Genomic DNA, 17,659 nt, shown 5'->3' on the forward strand with positions numbered 1-17,659 from the left:
TGCTGTATACATATAAATTCTGTGTGACTGTTCAATAAAGTGATTCCAGTACAAGCCAAGTTGTTGGCTAGCTTTGTATGAGGGCAGCTGGGAAAATCTGGTATACATGTTCATGACTGCAAGGAAGCCGTATACTGATGGAAGACCACAAACACAGTGTGGGTCGGCGGTTCCGTTACAACCATAGATACTGTAACTCAATTTTTTTGTAAAATATAAAAGATGATGTTACGCCGAGTAAATAGATATCAAACACATGTGTCATGCTCTAGAATTACTAGAATTGCTCTAGAAGTACATTGATCTCTGCTTTCCAGGATAAACAACTGGCAGTGTTTACATCTGCCAGCACCGGAAGTTACGTCATGAGGTTGCTTTCAGCCTCCCAGGAGCATAGAGATGGCCGGGGACCATCCAGTCTATGGCCAGCTCTATGGTATTCCATCGCTGGATCGGTGTTCTGGTTCCCCGATCACAAGGGAGAGCCAAGAGAGGCACTGGAGGGCAGCAGGAGAGGTGCAGGACATCCCCTCCCGCTGCCTGTAAAATCAATCAAGTGGCTCATGAGTGGCTAGGATGGCTTTTACAAGTAAGGGAATAGCTGGCTGAAAAGAAAGATATCTGGATGATGCCTGCAGCTGCACCCATCATCCAGATATCACCACTTCAAGTCCAGGACATCATATGACGGCCTTCCAGTGGGAAGTGGTTAATTTATTATTATGCCTCCCACCTCCACACTTTTATGTCCTGGTCTGTCCATCACCCACCCAGTCACTGGTCTGAAATAGAATTTGGGCTTATCTACCCCACTCACCCATGCCCTTTATTATGGTCAGCTGACTCCACCATGTCCTCTCCACTGAAACAATCCTCCTCCCCTATGCTATTTATGTTGTCCATATGGAAAAAATGTGGCACACTGTATTTTTCTTTTTCTATTAGACCACCCTAGGTGCCCCCAGTGGTCACTCGAAGGAGAATTATCTGCAGGACTGTGAAAACAACAGCCAGGTCTATTAAGGGTAACAACAGTTTATTACCCACAATGTGGTGGTTTGGAACAGTCAAGTTAATGAAAAAGCCATCAACACCACTGCAAAAGATCCCTGGGCATTAATGGAAGGGTCATCCAGCACTGCAGTGAGGGCTGATAGAGGGGCGCCAATACAAAAGCCCTGGGAAGAACCAGAGGAAGCCTCGGGGTCCCAGCATGGAACGCAAGCTTGTAAAGTTGCCGTGATGACGTGTTTCACGTGCATGCGCTTTATCAAGTCACGGGGATAAAGACAACTGGAGTATTTAAGCTGAAGGTGTCCCAATAGAGGGGTGGGGAGTGGGCGGAGCTATGCAGATCTGGATGCCACTTAACCGATCAATGCTTATGGCTGCCATTGAGTCAGTTGCCATCAAATATAAACTCTACAGTATAATCACAAATGTACAAAATATCAGAAAATAATAAAAAGGGGAATATTTGCCTGAATACTATTGTGCATATTCTAAGAACTAACTAATATTATAATAATAATCATAAAAAATAATAAAAATTAAAATATTACTATTAATATGTCTGCCAGAGACAACAATTATGCCACACAAAGTGGTAAAAAGAAGTTAATGGGATATAAGGATTATTATTAGACAATATTATGGATCTCTAAGTCCTCATTCAAGCCATATGGTGATAAGGAACCAAACGTATAAATCCAGAAGGTCTCCTTCCTACATAAGAGGGAGAACCTTTCATTATCAGTAGGTGAACCCTTGTGGAAGGTCTCAGTTGCCGTGACCTCCAGATAAGCCATGTGCTTGTGATGTGTCTGGAGAAAGTGGCGGGGAACAGGGACCTTTTGCAGTGGTATTGTTGGCTTTTTAATTAACTTGACTGTTCTTATCCACCACATTGTGGTCAATAATCTGGTGTGAGACTTCTCCTCTTATAGACCTGGCTGTTGTTTTCACAGTCCTGCAGATAATTCTCCTTATAGTTGTGTCATTTTGTAGATTTGGTTACAAGCAAACTCAGACCCTTTGAGGAATTCCACACTAAGCTCCATATTCCCAATAACCTCTTTACCTCTTATATTCAATGGAAGCATTTTTCTCCACCCCCCCCCCCCTCCATCATTAGCTTTACACGGCCCAACCAAATTCAAACACATATGAATCCAAGGCCCACACCAACCACACCTCATATCCTCCATCTACAAACTATTATACCAGGTGCTCCCGGTTACTGAAAACCTTCACTTACACTATATTGCCAAAAGTATTGGGACGCCTGCCTTTACACACACATGAACTTTAATGGCATCCCAGTCTCAGTCTGTAGGGTCCAATATTGAGTTGGCTCCGCCCTTTGCAGCTATAACAGCTTCAACTCTTCTTGGCACAATGCAGTCAGGCAAATACCGTTCTCCTGGCAACCACCAAACCCAGACATGTCCATCAGATGGCCAAACAGCTCCATGTTCTATCCAGAACTTTCAGGGTTCCTCTGACTTATTTCAGTTTACTGCATATACTGTCCAAGTATGCTGTATGTCTATTGGCTATTACAAGCTGTAATATCTATATACCCTCTTCATGGTGTAATATCTATATACCCTCTTCATGGTGTAATATCTATATACCCTCTTCATGATGTAATATCTATATACCCTCTTCATGGTGTAATATCTATATACCCTCTTCATGGTGTAATATCTATATACCCTCTTCATGGTGTAATATCTATATACCCTCTTCATGGTGTAATACCTATATACCCTCTTCATGGTGTAATATCTATATACCCTCTTCATGGTGTAATATCTATATACCCTCTTCATTGCCTGTGTTGTGAAATACAATGGATGTAACTTCTTTATTTTTGGGAAAATCCATAAAAATAAAATTACAAAAAGAATTCCCAGCACCGCTCACCTCTCCTGTCAGCAGCTCCATCATCTTCTTGGTGACTTCTAGAATCTTCTGTATGTTGTGTCTCTCAGGATTTAGGGAGTCACATGGAGGCACTGTGATGGTCATATGATCACCTGACTTCAGAAGAGGAAATCTCTGTATTGAGGAACCAATAGGAATATCATGTTAGAATCCCAGAATCCCCCTCACCTCTCCAGTCAGGTCTGTGTTTTATTAATAGAGATAAGAGTGATGTCATGTGACCTCCCAGAATCCTCCTCACCTCTCCGGTCAGGTCTGTGTTTTATTAATAGATATAAGAGTGATGATATGTGACCTCCCAGAATCCTCCTCGCCTCTCCGGTCAGGTCTGTGTTTTATTAATAGAGATAAGAGTGATGTCATGTGTCCTCCTAGAATCCTCCTCACCTCTCTGGTCAGCTCTGTGTTTTATTAAGAGATAAGAATGATGTCATGTGACCTCCCAGAATCCTCCTCACCTCTCCGGTCAGGTCTGTGTTTTATTAATAGAGATAAGAGTGATGCCATGTGACCTCCCAGAATCCTCCTCACCTCTCCGGTCAAGTCTGTGTTTTATTAATAGAGATAAGAGTGATGTCATGTGACCTCCCAGAATCCTCCTCACCTCTCCGGTCAGCAGGTAGATGATCTCCAGGGTGAGGTTTAGTATCTTCTCAGTCATGTGACTCTGGACCTCTTCCATCTTCATTGGTCATGTAATCTATAGAGGTTTCCCTGTAAACCAATAATTGATGACAGAGAATGATGTGGACTGTACTGGTTGTACAATATTAGGATGGGGATGTATGGGGGATAATATGAGGGAAGAACGGACCCCGGTGGGATTACACAGAGGAACATTCAGTTTAGTGTTCTTTTGATCCAGAAGTCTCTTACCTTTGGCTTGACAGATCACAAAGTATTTTTTGCTAGTTTTTGATCTGCTGGTAAAGAGGGACAAATAAGATTATTTTTATGTCTAAACAACCCCCCCCCATCCCCCACACCTAATACAAGTCAACAAAGTTGTTTAAAAAAAAAAAAAAAGACTAATCGAGAAATAAGAATTAGGAGAATTTTCCGGCCCCGTAAGTGTGGAAATGTTCTGACCCTGAAGGGGTTAATCTAGGTTTCCACACTATATATGTGTGTATCAGCATCTGCTGGAGATAAAAGACGTCACAGTGATAATGGAGGAAGAAGACGGACATGACGGGAGGGGTTACTGTGTTTAAATAGAAAATAAGAACTTATTACCTCCTTTGCTGCTACTTCCAGCAACGTCTCCTCTCTACTTCCTCCCGTCTCGCCTCTCACCCAGAATTCCTATTTATATCTGACATCACTTCCTGTCTGTACCTGACATCACTTCCTGTCTGTATTCCATAGAGACTTCCTGTCTGGGTCGAAGTGAGATTACCACCTTGTGGAGGTCAGAGGAACTGCAGCCCTGGTAGTGTGAACACGGTGTAACGTTAGAAAACCATACCTCGTGAAAATTCCATACCCACGTCACTTCCTGTCAGAAACGTAATGGAACAGCTGAGCAGCTTAGCAGTGCGCAAGCTCACAGCTCCGGCTACGTCATTGAACAGTTGAGGAGCTTAGCATTGCGCATGCTCGGAGGGTAGGGAATTTTCATGGTAGTGTGTTGTAACGTTACACCACCGCATCAGCTGTTGCGGCGGTTACATTAAAACATCTCGGCTGCAACATGAAATCATGTCCGCTCCTACCCCTGTCACTTCCCTGATCTCGGCTACTAAATGTAAAAGCGGCGGCGGGTTTTTTCATAGACCCGCCACTGCTTTTATATTTAGTAGCCAAGATCAGGGAAGTGACAGGGGTAGGAGCGGACATGATTTCATGTTGCAACCGAGATGTTTTAATGTAAACGCTGCAACAGCTGATGCGGTGTAACGTTAAACACACTACCATGAAAATTCCCTACCCTCCGAGCATGCGCACTAGTAAGCTCCTCAGCTGTTCAATGACGTATGTGCAACGTAGGTGCACCGAAAGTGACGAAGGTAGGGAATTTTCACGGGTATGGTTTTTTCACGGAACAACGGCCTTGTGCTGTGTGTGTATGTACTGTATATCCTTCCCCTTTCTCTCCTCCCTGAGTGTATATGAAGAGGCGGAGCTCCTGCCGGAACAGCGGTCGGAGGAGGAAGCCGAGTCTAGGAAGGAGACTGACAGAAAGCACAGCAGACTTGCAGGAGTTAGCAAGGAGGAGCCAGTTCCTTTGCCATCGGAGTTGCGGAGAGTGTGAAGGATGTGTAAAAAATTTAAATTATAACCCACGCTTAGAACTATAAATAAAAAGTGATCCTGCAGCTACTGTTCACTAGGTAAAAAACAAGAAAATCAATAAAATGCCAAAAAAGACAGCGGTTGCAAGAATGTGCATATCCATAAAATAAATATAGAAAACAACAATAGATTAGATCATGTAAGGTGCAATTGTGCTACGTCAATAATGACAACTAACATCAATTCACAGAATAATTAACGTGCAATGGTGCCAAAACTATCATTTTGTGCATAAAGTGCAAAAGTGCTGAATATTACAGTGCAAAAAAAAATGTCCAAAATTTGGTAAACAGTCCACTCAAAGTATAACTTCAATAAAGTGCTGTAATCAAAGGAAAGGTGCTTGAGGTGCTCCACACAGTGGAAAGGTGCTTCAAAAACCCTCTTGGGGATCCACTCACCAGAACTATATGGTTAATGGGCCTGGAACATACAATGGTCCTCCAACATAATATGAGCCCTTTCTTAGGATTACCTACAGGATGGATGAGCCTTTAAAGTGGATGGGTCAGCAAACCTCCAGCCTCCAATATAGTCACCCCCTCGATGATCACTTCTCCTCGGTGCCCCTACACATACCACGCACAGACCCTGCACTCCGCTCCAGCCTACACTGAGCATATTACGTTGGAGGACCATTGTATGTTCCAGGCCCATTAACCATATAGTTCTGGTGAGTGGATCCCCAAGAGGGTTTTTGAAGCACCTTTCCACCGTTTGCCGCACCTCAAGCACCTTTCCTTTGATTACACCACTTTATTGAAGTTATACTATGAGTGGACTGTTTACCAAATTTTGGACATTTTTTTTTTGCACTGTAATATTCAGCACTTTTGCACTTTATGCACAAAATTATAGTTTTGGCCCCATTGCACTTTAATTCTGTAATTCTGTGAATTGATGTTAGTTGTCTTTATTGACATAGCACAATTGCACCTTACATGATCTAATCTATTGTTGTTTTCTATATTTATTATATGGATATGCACATTCGTAATACAATTGCACCTTACATGATTTAATTTATTTATTATTTTATGGATACGCACATTCTTGCAAGCGCTGTCTTTTTTGCCATTTTATAGAGCGTGAAGGATGTTTGTGACTTTGGTCTTGGAGTCATATTGCTCTGGAGAGTGGATAAGCACTACTAAGGGGGCACCCTCACAATCACATGTAAAACAGAAAGTAAAAATGATCCGACACAGGAAGCAGAAAAAAGCCTGGGTCATTGCTAGATCTATTGTGTCATGACTTTTGCGTGTCCAGCGAATGTGGACTACAAGAAAATGGCCACCCCATGCATTCCTATGGGGAACTAACAGAAAATCAATGGAAAATAATGAGAACAAATCTACAGCAAAATGGTGGCCCCCACCGTGCACCATGCAGTCCCTGGGACCCAGTCCCAGGTCCCCCGGTCCCAGACAAGTGGCATCAGAAGGTCCTTAACAAAAGACCCCACCAGGACAGTCACTGACCCCCCCCCCCCCCCACAGGAACACTGCAGCAGCCGTAATATTACTACCCCCAAGGTAAGAACCTACTAGGGGAAGGGGGAGAATAACTGGGGGGGGGGGCTGGTATGTCCGAGAGGCCAGGGGAAGCGAGGGATCTCCCGAGGGTCCAACCACTCCAAAGAGGGGGCCCACGTTCACCTCGAGACCGCCAGAGGATTGGGGGGACAGCGTTACTCACCATACAACAATACCAGGTGGGCGCCACTCCAAACAGACCACTTCCCACCCGGGGTGGGGGTGCTGCCAGCCAGGGGGTATGCTTCGACTCAGGGTGTTCTAGGTCATCACGTCCCAGCAAGACGGTCCACTCGCAGGCTCTTCCCCATCCATCGGGGCTTTATCTTAGCAAGGCCTAGTGCTGGACTATAACCTGTTCACGCTCACTGGCCAGGCTGGATCTAGATTATCTAGTGCAAAACTGCAGCCAGCTGTTGCTTGTATTTCCGTAAACTAGTAAATAAAAATTACATATAACAAAAATTTCCCTTTTAAATAGCTAAGACCGCAATCCCAGCAGGGAACTAGGTCCTACTCCTAAACCAGGCAGAAACAAATGGAGGGCTGTAGGAGAGTGTGTTGGGTTATGCCTGCAGGGACAGTCCCATAGGCGTGGTAAAGCTTTTTCCTGCCTAGTGTCCTATTCCTGATGGGAGAAGCATAACCCAATGGTCTAAGAAAATATGGAGCTACATCTGTCAATGAAAGATAGAGCAATATTTCTATCCCCCTTGGTGAGAGTGGAGATGACCCATCTATAAGGATATACAGTACATACACACACAGCACAAGGCGTGTTCACACTACTAGACGTTTCTCAGGGCTGCAGTTCCTCTGAGCTCCACAAGGTGGTGTTCTCACTTCTACTCAGACAGGAAGTCTCTATGGAATACAGACAGGAAGTGATTTCAGGTACACACAGGAAATGATGTCAGATAAAGACAGGAAGTTCCAGATGAAAGGTCAGTCGGGAGGAAGTAGAGAGGAGGTAATAAGATCTTATTTTCTAGTTACACCCAGTAACCCCCCCCCCGTCATGTCCGTCCTCTTCCTCCATAGTCACTGTGACGTCTTTTATCTCCAGCAGATGATGATAAACACATATATAGTGTGGAAACCTAGATCAACCCCTTCAGGGGGATCAGTTGATGAATAATATATCTTGCTTCCAAATCTGGCCATACATGGTTCAGTTTTATCGTTCAGCCAGCGGGATCATGAGAGAAAAAAAAACTAAAGTGATTCCCCCATCCACACATTGGAGGGGGATGGGGGGATCTGCACTATTGTATTCTGACAATGGGGGGCGCTCCTCCGCTCTCAGAATACACAGATCAGTGATGAAGCTATTGGCTGCAGCCGCTGATGGAGTGACTTTTATCCGGCAGTGACCACACATGGATGGAAATGTGACCGATCCCTGCAGAACCAGCTGAATTTCCATGTATCTATGGTCACCTCCCCTCCCCCTCATCTCCTTCATTATGTAAGTCATGCTGAGATAATCTCCCATTGGCTGAGCAATAGAGCTGCACGATTCTGGCCAAAATGAGAATCACGATTTTTTAGCTTGGAATAAAGATCACGATTCTCTCACGATTCTCTGTGTAACAAAAAAAAATTGGGATAACTTTACTGTTACGTTTTTTTTTATTCATTAAAGTCTATTAATTGCGTTTGAAAGACTGCTGCGCAAATACAGTGTGACATAAAATATTACAACAATCGCCATTTTATTCTGTAGGGTCTCTGCTAAAAAAAATATATAAAATGTTTGGGGGTTCTAAGTACTTTTCTAGCAAAAAAAAATGATTTTAACTTGCAAGCAACTAATGTCAGAAAAAGATCCAGTCTTTAAGAGGTTAAACTTCCTTTTTCCCTGGCAGAGGGAAGAAAAAGATACAATGTAATCATTTTTGTTTATAGTTACGGGAGACTTTGCTGATAGGCTTTTGCCGGGAGGCTTTTTTTTTTTTTTTCCACAGCTGTTCTCTCTGCTATGCAGCTATGCAAAGAATCGAGCATATCTCAGGGTTAGATCGTCAGGAGGGGTGAATCGAGATCGCGATTTTCATACGATTAATCGTGCAGCTCTACTGAGCAATATTCTTATTTGTTTCTGAGCTCCTTCTTGCTATTCCTCGTCCTGCCTGTTGTTTCCTTGGATTGATTTTCTGTGTAGTGACCCCGGCTTCATCTCTTGGATGCGCTCGTCTGTTGCTTGTCCTGACCTTTATCCTGATTCCTAGATCTCCACCTCATCTCTCCTCCATATCCTCTTACACAGCTTTTCTCTATACCTGCAGTGACTCTGGGGGGTGGAAACTTGGCACCAGCATGCTGAAAAATCCATCCCTACCATTAGGAGCTCTGGAGAAAATTGTATGCTATTTACACTCCATTCCTCCAGACGTCACCTGATCACATGAGAGATTACTTTCACAAATTCCTGACAGATTTCTGTATGGTAAAGCTCAAAGTTCACTTTTCAGCTTAAGAGAGGTAGGACTCACCCAGGAACAATGATTTAGTTTGCAAGGGAGCCTCATATAGAGGACTCTCAAATCTCTCCATTCAAATGTCCCTCCATCCAGAGTCTATATGTCCTATGACATCACACTGACCTCACAGCTCCCCCCATGTCTCTCCCTTGGACAGAGGGGTGACTGTGGCCGTGGTGTACTTGGACAGAGGGGTGGCTGTGGACGTGGTATACTTGGACAGAGGGGTGGCTGTGGACGTGGTATACTTGGACAGAGGGGTGGCTGTGGACGTGGTATACTTGGACAGAGGGGTGGCTGTGGACGTGGTATACTTGGACAGAGGGGTGGCTGTGGACGTGGTATACTTGGACAAAGGGGTGGCTGTGGACGTGGTATACTTGGACAAAGGGGTGGCTGTGGACGTGGTATACTTGGACAAAGGGGTGGCTGTGGACGTGGTATACTTGGACAGAGGGGTGGCTGTGGACGTGGTATACTTGGACAGAGGGGTGGCTGTGGACGTGGTATACTTGGACAAAGGGGTGGCTGTGGACGTGGTATACTTGAAAAAGCGTGTGACACAGTTCCCCACACACGGCTAATGTGTAAGGTAAAGTCTACAGGCTATAAAATCCATTTGTAAAAGGGATAGAAAATATGCTAAAAGACAGAGAATAATGGTTGATGATTCTTACACTGAAAGGTGTAAGGTTATCAGTGGTGTGTCTTTTTTCAACCAGATTAACTATGTGTGTGGATATTATCTATATCATTGTGTGTGTCAGGTTCCTATAAGGTGTCAGGATGTCACTGTCTATTTCTCCATGGAGGAGTGGGAGTATTTAGAAGGACACAAGGATCTCTACAAGGACGTCATGATGGAGAATCAGCCGCCCCTCACATCACCGGGTAAGAGGAGACTTTATTGTAAAGGAGAGAGCAGTACGGAGGATCCACCTAGATCCCCCATCATCTGATAAACACATAGAAACAATGTATTCAGTCAGTGTGTGTGTTTCCTACAGATGGATCCAGTAATGGGAACCCACCAGAGAGATGTCCCCGTCCTCTGTATTCCCGGGATTCCACACAGGAAGGTCACACCATCCCTCACCATCATCAGGTAGATGAGGAACAATCACTGATAGTATCATTAGGATCTGTACATTATCTGCATTGTTACCATTGATGTCATTTTTATTATATTTTCAGAGTGGAAACCTGAGAGATTCTAAAGTTGAGGTTAAAGAAGAGATAAAAGAGGAGGATGATGAGGATGGGGTGATGGAGAAGTCAGAGTTTCTAAAAGAACACAAAGATCTGTACCAGGGCACCATGGTAGAGTCATCCAGCTACAGAAACCCACCAGAGAGATGTCCCCGTCCTCTGTATTCCCGGGATTCCATACAGGAAGGTCACACCATCCCCCACCATCATCAGGTAGATGACTGACAATTATTGGTAGCTCTGATTTATACACAGCATGTTTGTTACAATGAATGTTTTATTATATATTCAGAGTGGAAACCTCTGGGATGATAATATTAATGTTAAAGAAGAGTATAAAGAGGAGGATGAGGAGTATGGAGTGATGGAGGAGTTTTCAGAAGGACACAAGGATTTGATGAAGCCACCTAATACCAGGAACCCACCAGAGAGATGTCCCCATCCTCTGTATTCCCGGGATTCCACACAGGAAGGTCACACCATCCCTCAATGTTATAAGGTTAGTGGGCGGAGCTTATAAAACACAGACTCATGGAGACAATGTGTGGAGTGTTAATGTGATGTTGCAATAATAAATCTTATATTTTACAGATGATATTCTTTCATTTTCTTGGTTTAGAGTGGAGATCCAATCGATATAGAATTTGACTTTAAAGCAGAAGAAGAAGAGAGGTATGTGAGGGATGATCAGCAGTCTACGGAGGAGGATGGAATAACGGGGACATTTATAGAGGAGGACACTCCTACAGAGATCAGCACAGGTGGGTCATTAACCCTAAATACATTCCTCCACCCACACTGCTCACTGGTTGGTCCAGAGTAGGGCGGGGACTGGGTGATATCAGCCTGTAATCCCCTGGTCACTTTCCTGAGCTGTGTTCCCCGTCCTGTATTCCTGTATTTCTCTCGGATAATCTTCCTTCTCTGTGCTGCAGACACAATTTATGTATCTAGACTGGATTTATGGAGATTCTGGGGTAATTTCAATTCCATTCAACTGGCAGCAAAATGTTGATTTTCACTATAGGTGTTACCAGACCTAGGAACCTAGGACATGTGTTTTGGCTCTTCTGCCCCATGCCCGGGTCTAGTAAGATTTCTGACAGAACAATTCTCCCGGGGTTACTTGCTCTGTTGTCTGCTGGCTGTGCCGGGTGGAGGGATATGTCTGTATAGTGTCACACCCAAGTCACTGAGTACAGTCTCAGGAGATGGGAGGCAGTGGTGTGGGACCTCTGAAAATTGCCTCATGTAAACATTTAAGCTTCCACTGATTCCTGAATACCAATATTATGAGTTCTGACCCTTACACTATATCATTTATATTATAAATGTAAATGGTGGAAAGCTGTGAGAATGCCATCATCCCGGTCATAACATCCAAAAAATACCCTCCATAGGAGTAGGGACTATTATGGACATATAAGACAAAATAAATTCCAAAAACATGGAATATAAAACAATATCCATTTTATTAGATACAGATTGAAAACTAGATTATAAAAGAATGTGGCTTGTGAACATTTGTGAGATATCAGTTTACCACTATGATTACCAAGACCTCAACCAAAACATAATAATGAAATGAGACATCCGAGGCATTTCGAAAATGAAGGTCGGAAATCTTCTTCGGGATGCTCACATGGTAGGTATAAAGGTATTCCGGCCATATACACTGCTGTCACATGGACAAGCCAAGGATCATAAAGACAAGAAATTGTGCCACCATGATGCTTAGGCTTAAGATAGAGGGCGCTGTGATTGTCTACAGAGCAACGGGGGCATCAAAATAGGACCAGGTATCCTCAGATGGATGTAATTACACTAGTGACAGCAACACCACACTGCTAGATGGAACTGTCATCCAATGGTAAGTGTAATGCTGAATACAGAGCAGGCAGCTGAGGTCATCGAACATGAGCTTCCAGACTCACAGATTCATCAGGCTGGGTGGTGTTGCTGCAAAAACACCGGTAACAGCAAAGCACAGTGCCGTTCTGGCAGCTCAGCTGCACCTCCAATCACTCTGCTCCAGCCTGTTGGTCTGGAAGTTCATGTTAGATGGTCACAATTCAGCCTCTCTTTCCAGCATGTTATTACACAAATGTTCACAAGCCACATTATTTTATAGTCTCATTTTCAGTCTGTATGTAATAAAATGTATATTGTTTTATAGTCCATGTTTTTGGAATTTGTTTTGTCTGATATGCCCATAATAGTCCCCACTCCATTGGAGGGTATTTTTTAATATATAATTTATATTTTATATTACATATTCCTGACCCCTGCACCATATACTCTATGTTGTACATTACATACTACTGACCCCTGCACTATATACTCTATGTTGTACATTACATACTCCTGACCCCTGCACTATATACTTTATGCTGTACATTACATTCTCCTAACCCCTGCACTATATACTCTGTTGTACATTACATATTCTATGTTGTACATTACATACTTCTGACCCCTGCTCTATATACTCTATGTTGTATATTACATACTCCTGACCCCTGCACTATATACTCTGTGCTGTACATTACATACAACTGACCCCTGCAATATATATACTCTGTGTTGTACAATACATACCCCTGCATTGTATATACTTTGTTGTACATTACATACTCCTGACCCCTGCACTGTATAATCTATGTTGTACATTATATACTCCTGACCCCTGCACTCTATACTCTATGTTGTACATTATATACTCCTGACCCCTGCACTCTATACTCTATGTTGTACATTACATACCCCTGACCCCTGCACTATATACTCTATGTTGTACATTACATACTCCTGACCCCTGCACTATATACTCTGTTGTACATTACATAGTCCTGACTTCTGCTCTCTCCCCTCTACTCATTGCTATATATACACATAATATGGATTCTCTTTTGATAAACTCATTTTCTACCAGCTAGACATTTTATATCTGATGATTTGATTGGAGGACAGACTTTTACACGGTGATAATAATGTGATAACATCCTCCAACTTTGGAACCTTAAACAGAAAGTGATAATGAGGGAGGAGTCAGTAACCCAATGATGGTGGTCTTCAGGATCAGTCCAGTCTTAATTTTGGTTGTTCTCCCCCCATCCTCACTCTCTGACCTCTGGTGGGGCTCAGCCCCGCTGTTATTCATGACTAAATCATGGACTAAATAAGGAAGTGTGGGAATTCTTGTGTTCGGAAGATGGCAATAAGTGATAGAGGGGGAGGGGACACTCGTCCTATAATCTCCTCATCACTGTCACTCCTATAAAAGACAGTTCTCGTTGTTTTCTCACTATCTGACTAAGGTCCATGAATAAAGAAATGAACTGGTAGAAGATCAGAGGCCCATTTACTAGTTACCTTGAGGGGGGAATTGTAAGATCCTCAGAGATAAAGCTGCCTGATGTGGGCAGAGTCCTGGTTTAGGGGAACCAATCTGCTGATGTCTAGTAATAATCTTTGTATTTTTATTTTAGTAGATGGAAGGGAGATGAGGAAAACCTCAGAGGATTGTCTCACTTTGTCTCCAGACTGTAAAGTAGAAGATGAGGACATCACACAGTATAGTCCAGGAGAAAACCCAGCTACCTCAAATGTCCATCCTGCACCACACAGTGTAGATGGACCATCGTATTCCTCTTATCCTGAGGAACCTCAGACTGTGAGGGACAGTGCCGGACCATCGTATTCCTCTTATTCTGAGGAACCTCAGTTTGTGAGGGACAGTGCCAGACCATCGTATTCCTCTTATCCTGAGGAACCTCAGACTATGAGGGACAGTGCCGGACCATCGTATTCCTCTTATCCTGAGGAACCTCAGACTGTGAGGGAAAGTGCCGGACCATCGTATTCCTCTTATCCTGAGGAACCTCAGACTGTGAGGGACGGTGCAGTCCTTCCAACAGATAAGAGGCTTTCCTGTACTGAATGCGGGAAGTGTTTCCGTTTTATATCTCGTCTTAATATGCATAAAAGATCTCACACGGGGGAGAAGCCGTATTCCTGTCCTGAGTGCGGGATATGTTTTTCAGACAAGTCCAATCTTTACAAACATCAAAGATCTCACACGGGGGAGAAGCCATATTTCTGTCCTGAGTGCGGGAAATGTTTTACACAGAAGTCCATTCTTTACACACATCAGAGACTACACACAGGGGAGAAGCCGTATTCCTGTTCTGAGTGCGGGAAATGTTTTTCACAGAAGTCCATTCTTTACAGACATCAGAGAGCTCACACGGGGGAGAAAACTTTTTCCTGTCCTGAGTGCAGAAAATGTTTTTCACAGAAGTCCAATCTTTACACACATCAGAGATTGCACACGGGGGAGATGCCGTATTCCTGTCCTGAGTGCGGGAAATGTTTTTCACAAAAGTCCATTCTTTACAGACATCAGAGAGTTCACAGGGGGGAGAAACCTTATTCCTGTCCTGAGTGCGGAAAATGTTTTTCTAGGAAGTCCTTTCTTTACACACACCAGAGATCTCACATGGGGGAGAAACCCAATTCTTGTTCTGAGTGTGGGAAATGTTTTTCAAGTAAGTCCAGTCTTTACACACATGAGAGATTGCACACGGGGGAGAAGCCATATTCCTGTCCTGAGTGCGGGAAATGTTTTTCAAACAAGTCCAATCTTTACACACATCAGAGATTACATACGGGGGAAAAGCCTTATTCATGTCCTGAGTGCGGGAAATGTTTTTCACAGAAGTTCAGTCTTTCCAGACATCAGAGATCCCACACTGGTGAGAAGCTGTATTCCTGTCCTGAGTGCGGAAAATGTTTTTCACAGAAGTCCCATCTTTACAGACATCAGAGATCTCACACAAGGGAGAAGCCACTTTCTTGTCCTGAGTGAAGGAATTGTTCCTCACTGAAGTCCTGTCTTCCTGTACATCAGGGATCCCACACAACCCTCGAGGTGTATTAGTGCCTTGAGTGTGGGAAATGTCTTCTATATGAATGTTGGTGGACATGTGGGGAAGAGGCACACCCTGATATACACCTCAGATATACTCCATGGCTGATATTTTTCATGTAAGAAACAGTTGATAAGGAGATCAGAGATGACTAGAGACATGGATGAAGTGTTGTACCGTGTTGGCTTTTCATTGGCTGAGTACATTTTTGGGGTGTAGAGTGGTAAGTAGAGCCGTAAAATGAAGGAATCACCTTCAGAATGTCTTGCTTGTCTGTGTGACGGTTACTGATAATGATATAGCGGGTTACAGAGCTAGAAGCTGTGAGATCCCATATATCTTTATCAGTAAACTTTACACAGACAAGACAGAAATTCTAAAGTTGATGTCCTTCATTTCAAGGCTCTACTTACCAGTGGTGACCCCCAAGCGTGTCTCTCTGTCTTCAGTCCATCCTTCTTCCATCCCCCAACAGGAGGGAAGGAGAACTCAGAGATAAACTCGGTGAGAACTTCTTTCCTTTGCTCCTGTGTGGGTGGCTTGGCGGAGTGTGGCACGAGAGGTAACACCGCTTGTCTTTATATTTCTACATATCTTGTCTGGGTGGAGGTTATTGGTTGGAAAATATTTATACTGTTTGATTTTTTTAAATCATTTCTGTTTTCCCTTTGAAGGGAGATATTATGTGTGGTTTGATGAAGTGATTGGCTTAATAGTTACCACTTCACTTACATGTTTAGTTTTTATAAAATAGATGAACAAATATGTCAAATGTTAGTCTTATTTTATTTCATTCAGTGATTTCCTATGATCATTTTGTCCATCTAGTTGCCATAATGCAGTATTGAACTATTTTTCCTAATTGAGTTATTTTGGAACTAATACCTCATTAAGGCCAATAGTTGGAGCTGACGATTATAGGAAATCACTGTGTTTATTCAAATACGGCCAGAATCTATCACAGCTGGACACATGCTTGTCACACTCACCCAACATATTGTTTGCATAGACTCCTTAGTTTCCTATGTCAGGGGGGTTTCATACAAATATCTGAGATCATACTCATGTATTTATGAGTACAGTACACATTGAAGGACATAAATTAAATAAAACCACAGTATTAAACCAACCATTGATTTAAAACCCAAAATACCTAATTTGGCCTTTAGATGGTGCTCAGTATCATTTCCCTGCTCCCCTTTTTATACAAATTTCTTGAACGTCTGGTCTACAACCAAATAAGCAAAGCAACCACCTCACTGAGAATAACCTTCTTGATCCCCTTCAGTCTGGATTTTGCCTTCAACACTCCATACAAACTGCCCTCCTAAAACGAACAAACTATCTACAAACTGTAAAAAGCAATGGATGCTATTCTGTACTACTACTCCCAGACCTTTCTGCTGCTTTGATACGATTGACCACCCACTCCTCAAAAAACTCCACGCCTTTGGTCTCCATAATTGTACTTTTCGCTGGTTCTCTTCCTACTTATCAAACTGCACCTATAGCGTTACCTACAGTTCTACTTCCTCCTCTCCTCTTCCCTTCTCTGTTGGGGTCCTCCAAGGTTCTATTCTTGGACCTCTCCTATGCTCGATCTACACCTCCTCTCTAGGGCAGCTGATAGCCTCCCATGGCTTTCAATATAATATTATAATAATAATAATATAATTTCTTCGCTGACAACACCCAAATTTATCCCTCTACCCCTCTGCTCACTCCGTCAGTCTCCTCATGTATCACTAATTTACTGACAGACATATCAGCCTTAATGTCACACCACTTCCTCAAGCTCAGTCTATCAAAAACCAAGCTCATATTTCCTCCCCCATGTGCTCCTTCCTCTGACTTCTCCATCAAAATCAACAGCTTACCTATTAACCCATTCCCACATGCCAGAGGGCTAGGTGTTATCCTGGACTCTGAACTCTCCTTTCGGCCCCACATCCAATCACTTTCCAAAGCTTGCCACCTCATCCTCTACAACCTTTCCAGAATATGCCACTTCCTAACCAATGACACCAAAAAGCTACCTGACATTCAACGGGAATTCAACCTGCCCACCAACCGTCTCATTTGTGACATGCCCACCAGGTGGAACCCCACATTGGCAATGCTGCAGAGGGCCATCAATGAGTATCTGTGAGTATAGCACAAGGACAGGTTCAGGGGAGAGTGGCTTATTTTTGCCATGCCAGTAGCTGCTGATAAAGGAAGCATGCACTGTCTTGTCACCATCTGAGAAGGCCACAAGGAT

General features: G+C 43.3%; 3 protein-coding genes across 3 annotated transcripts in view; 2 read left to right on the plus strand and 1 right to left on the minus strand.

Annotated features, from left to right (window-relative positions):
• Positions 1–17,659, plus strand: part of LOC309550250 (uncharacterized protein) — a gene marked incomplete at both ends in the record, with an annotated part of 974,848 nt that overhangs the window by 554,881 nt on the left and 402,308 nt on the right. The gene's annotated exons all lie outside the window — the stretch shown is intronic.
• The window catches only part of LOC309549807 (uncharacterized protein), a gene marked incomplete at its 3' end in the record, with an annotated part of 245,362 nt that overhangs the window by 10,764 nt on the left and 216,939 nt on the right, over positions 1–17,659 (minus strand). The window lies entirely within an intron of this gene.
• LOC309549808 (uncharacterized protein) lies at positions 12,388–15,487 on the plus strand (the record flags this gene model as incomplete). The annotated part of the gene is made up of 2 exons (XM_082250311.1): positions 12,388–12,527; positions 14,264–15,487. The coding sequence occupies 2 exons, from the start codon at positions 12,388–12,390 to the stop codon at positions 15,336–15,338; spliced, it is 1,215 nt and encodes a 404-aa protein (XP_082106437.1). The 3' UTR covers positions 15,339–15,487.

Source organism: Pelophylax lessonae (assembly GCF_965119305.1).
Source record: "Pelophylax lessonae genome assembly, chromosome: 3".
Classification (NCBI taxonomy): Eukaryota; Metazoa; Chordata; class Amphibia; order Anura; family Ranidae; genus Pelophylax; species Pelophylax lessonae.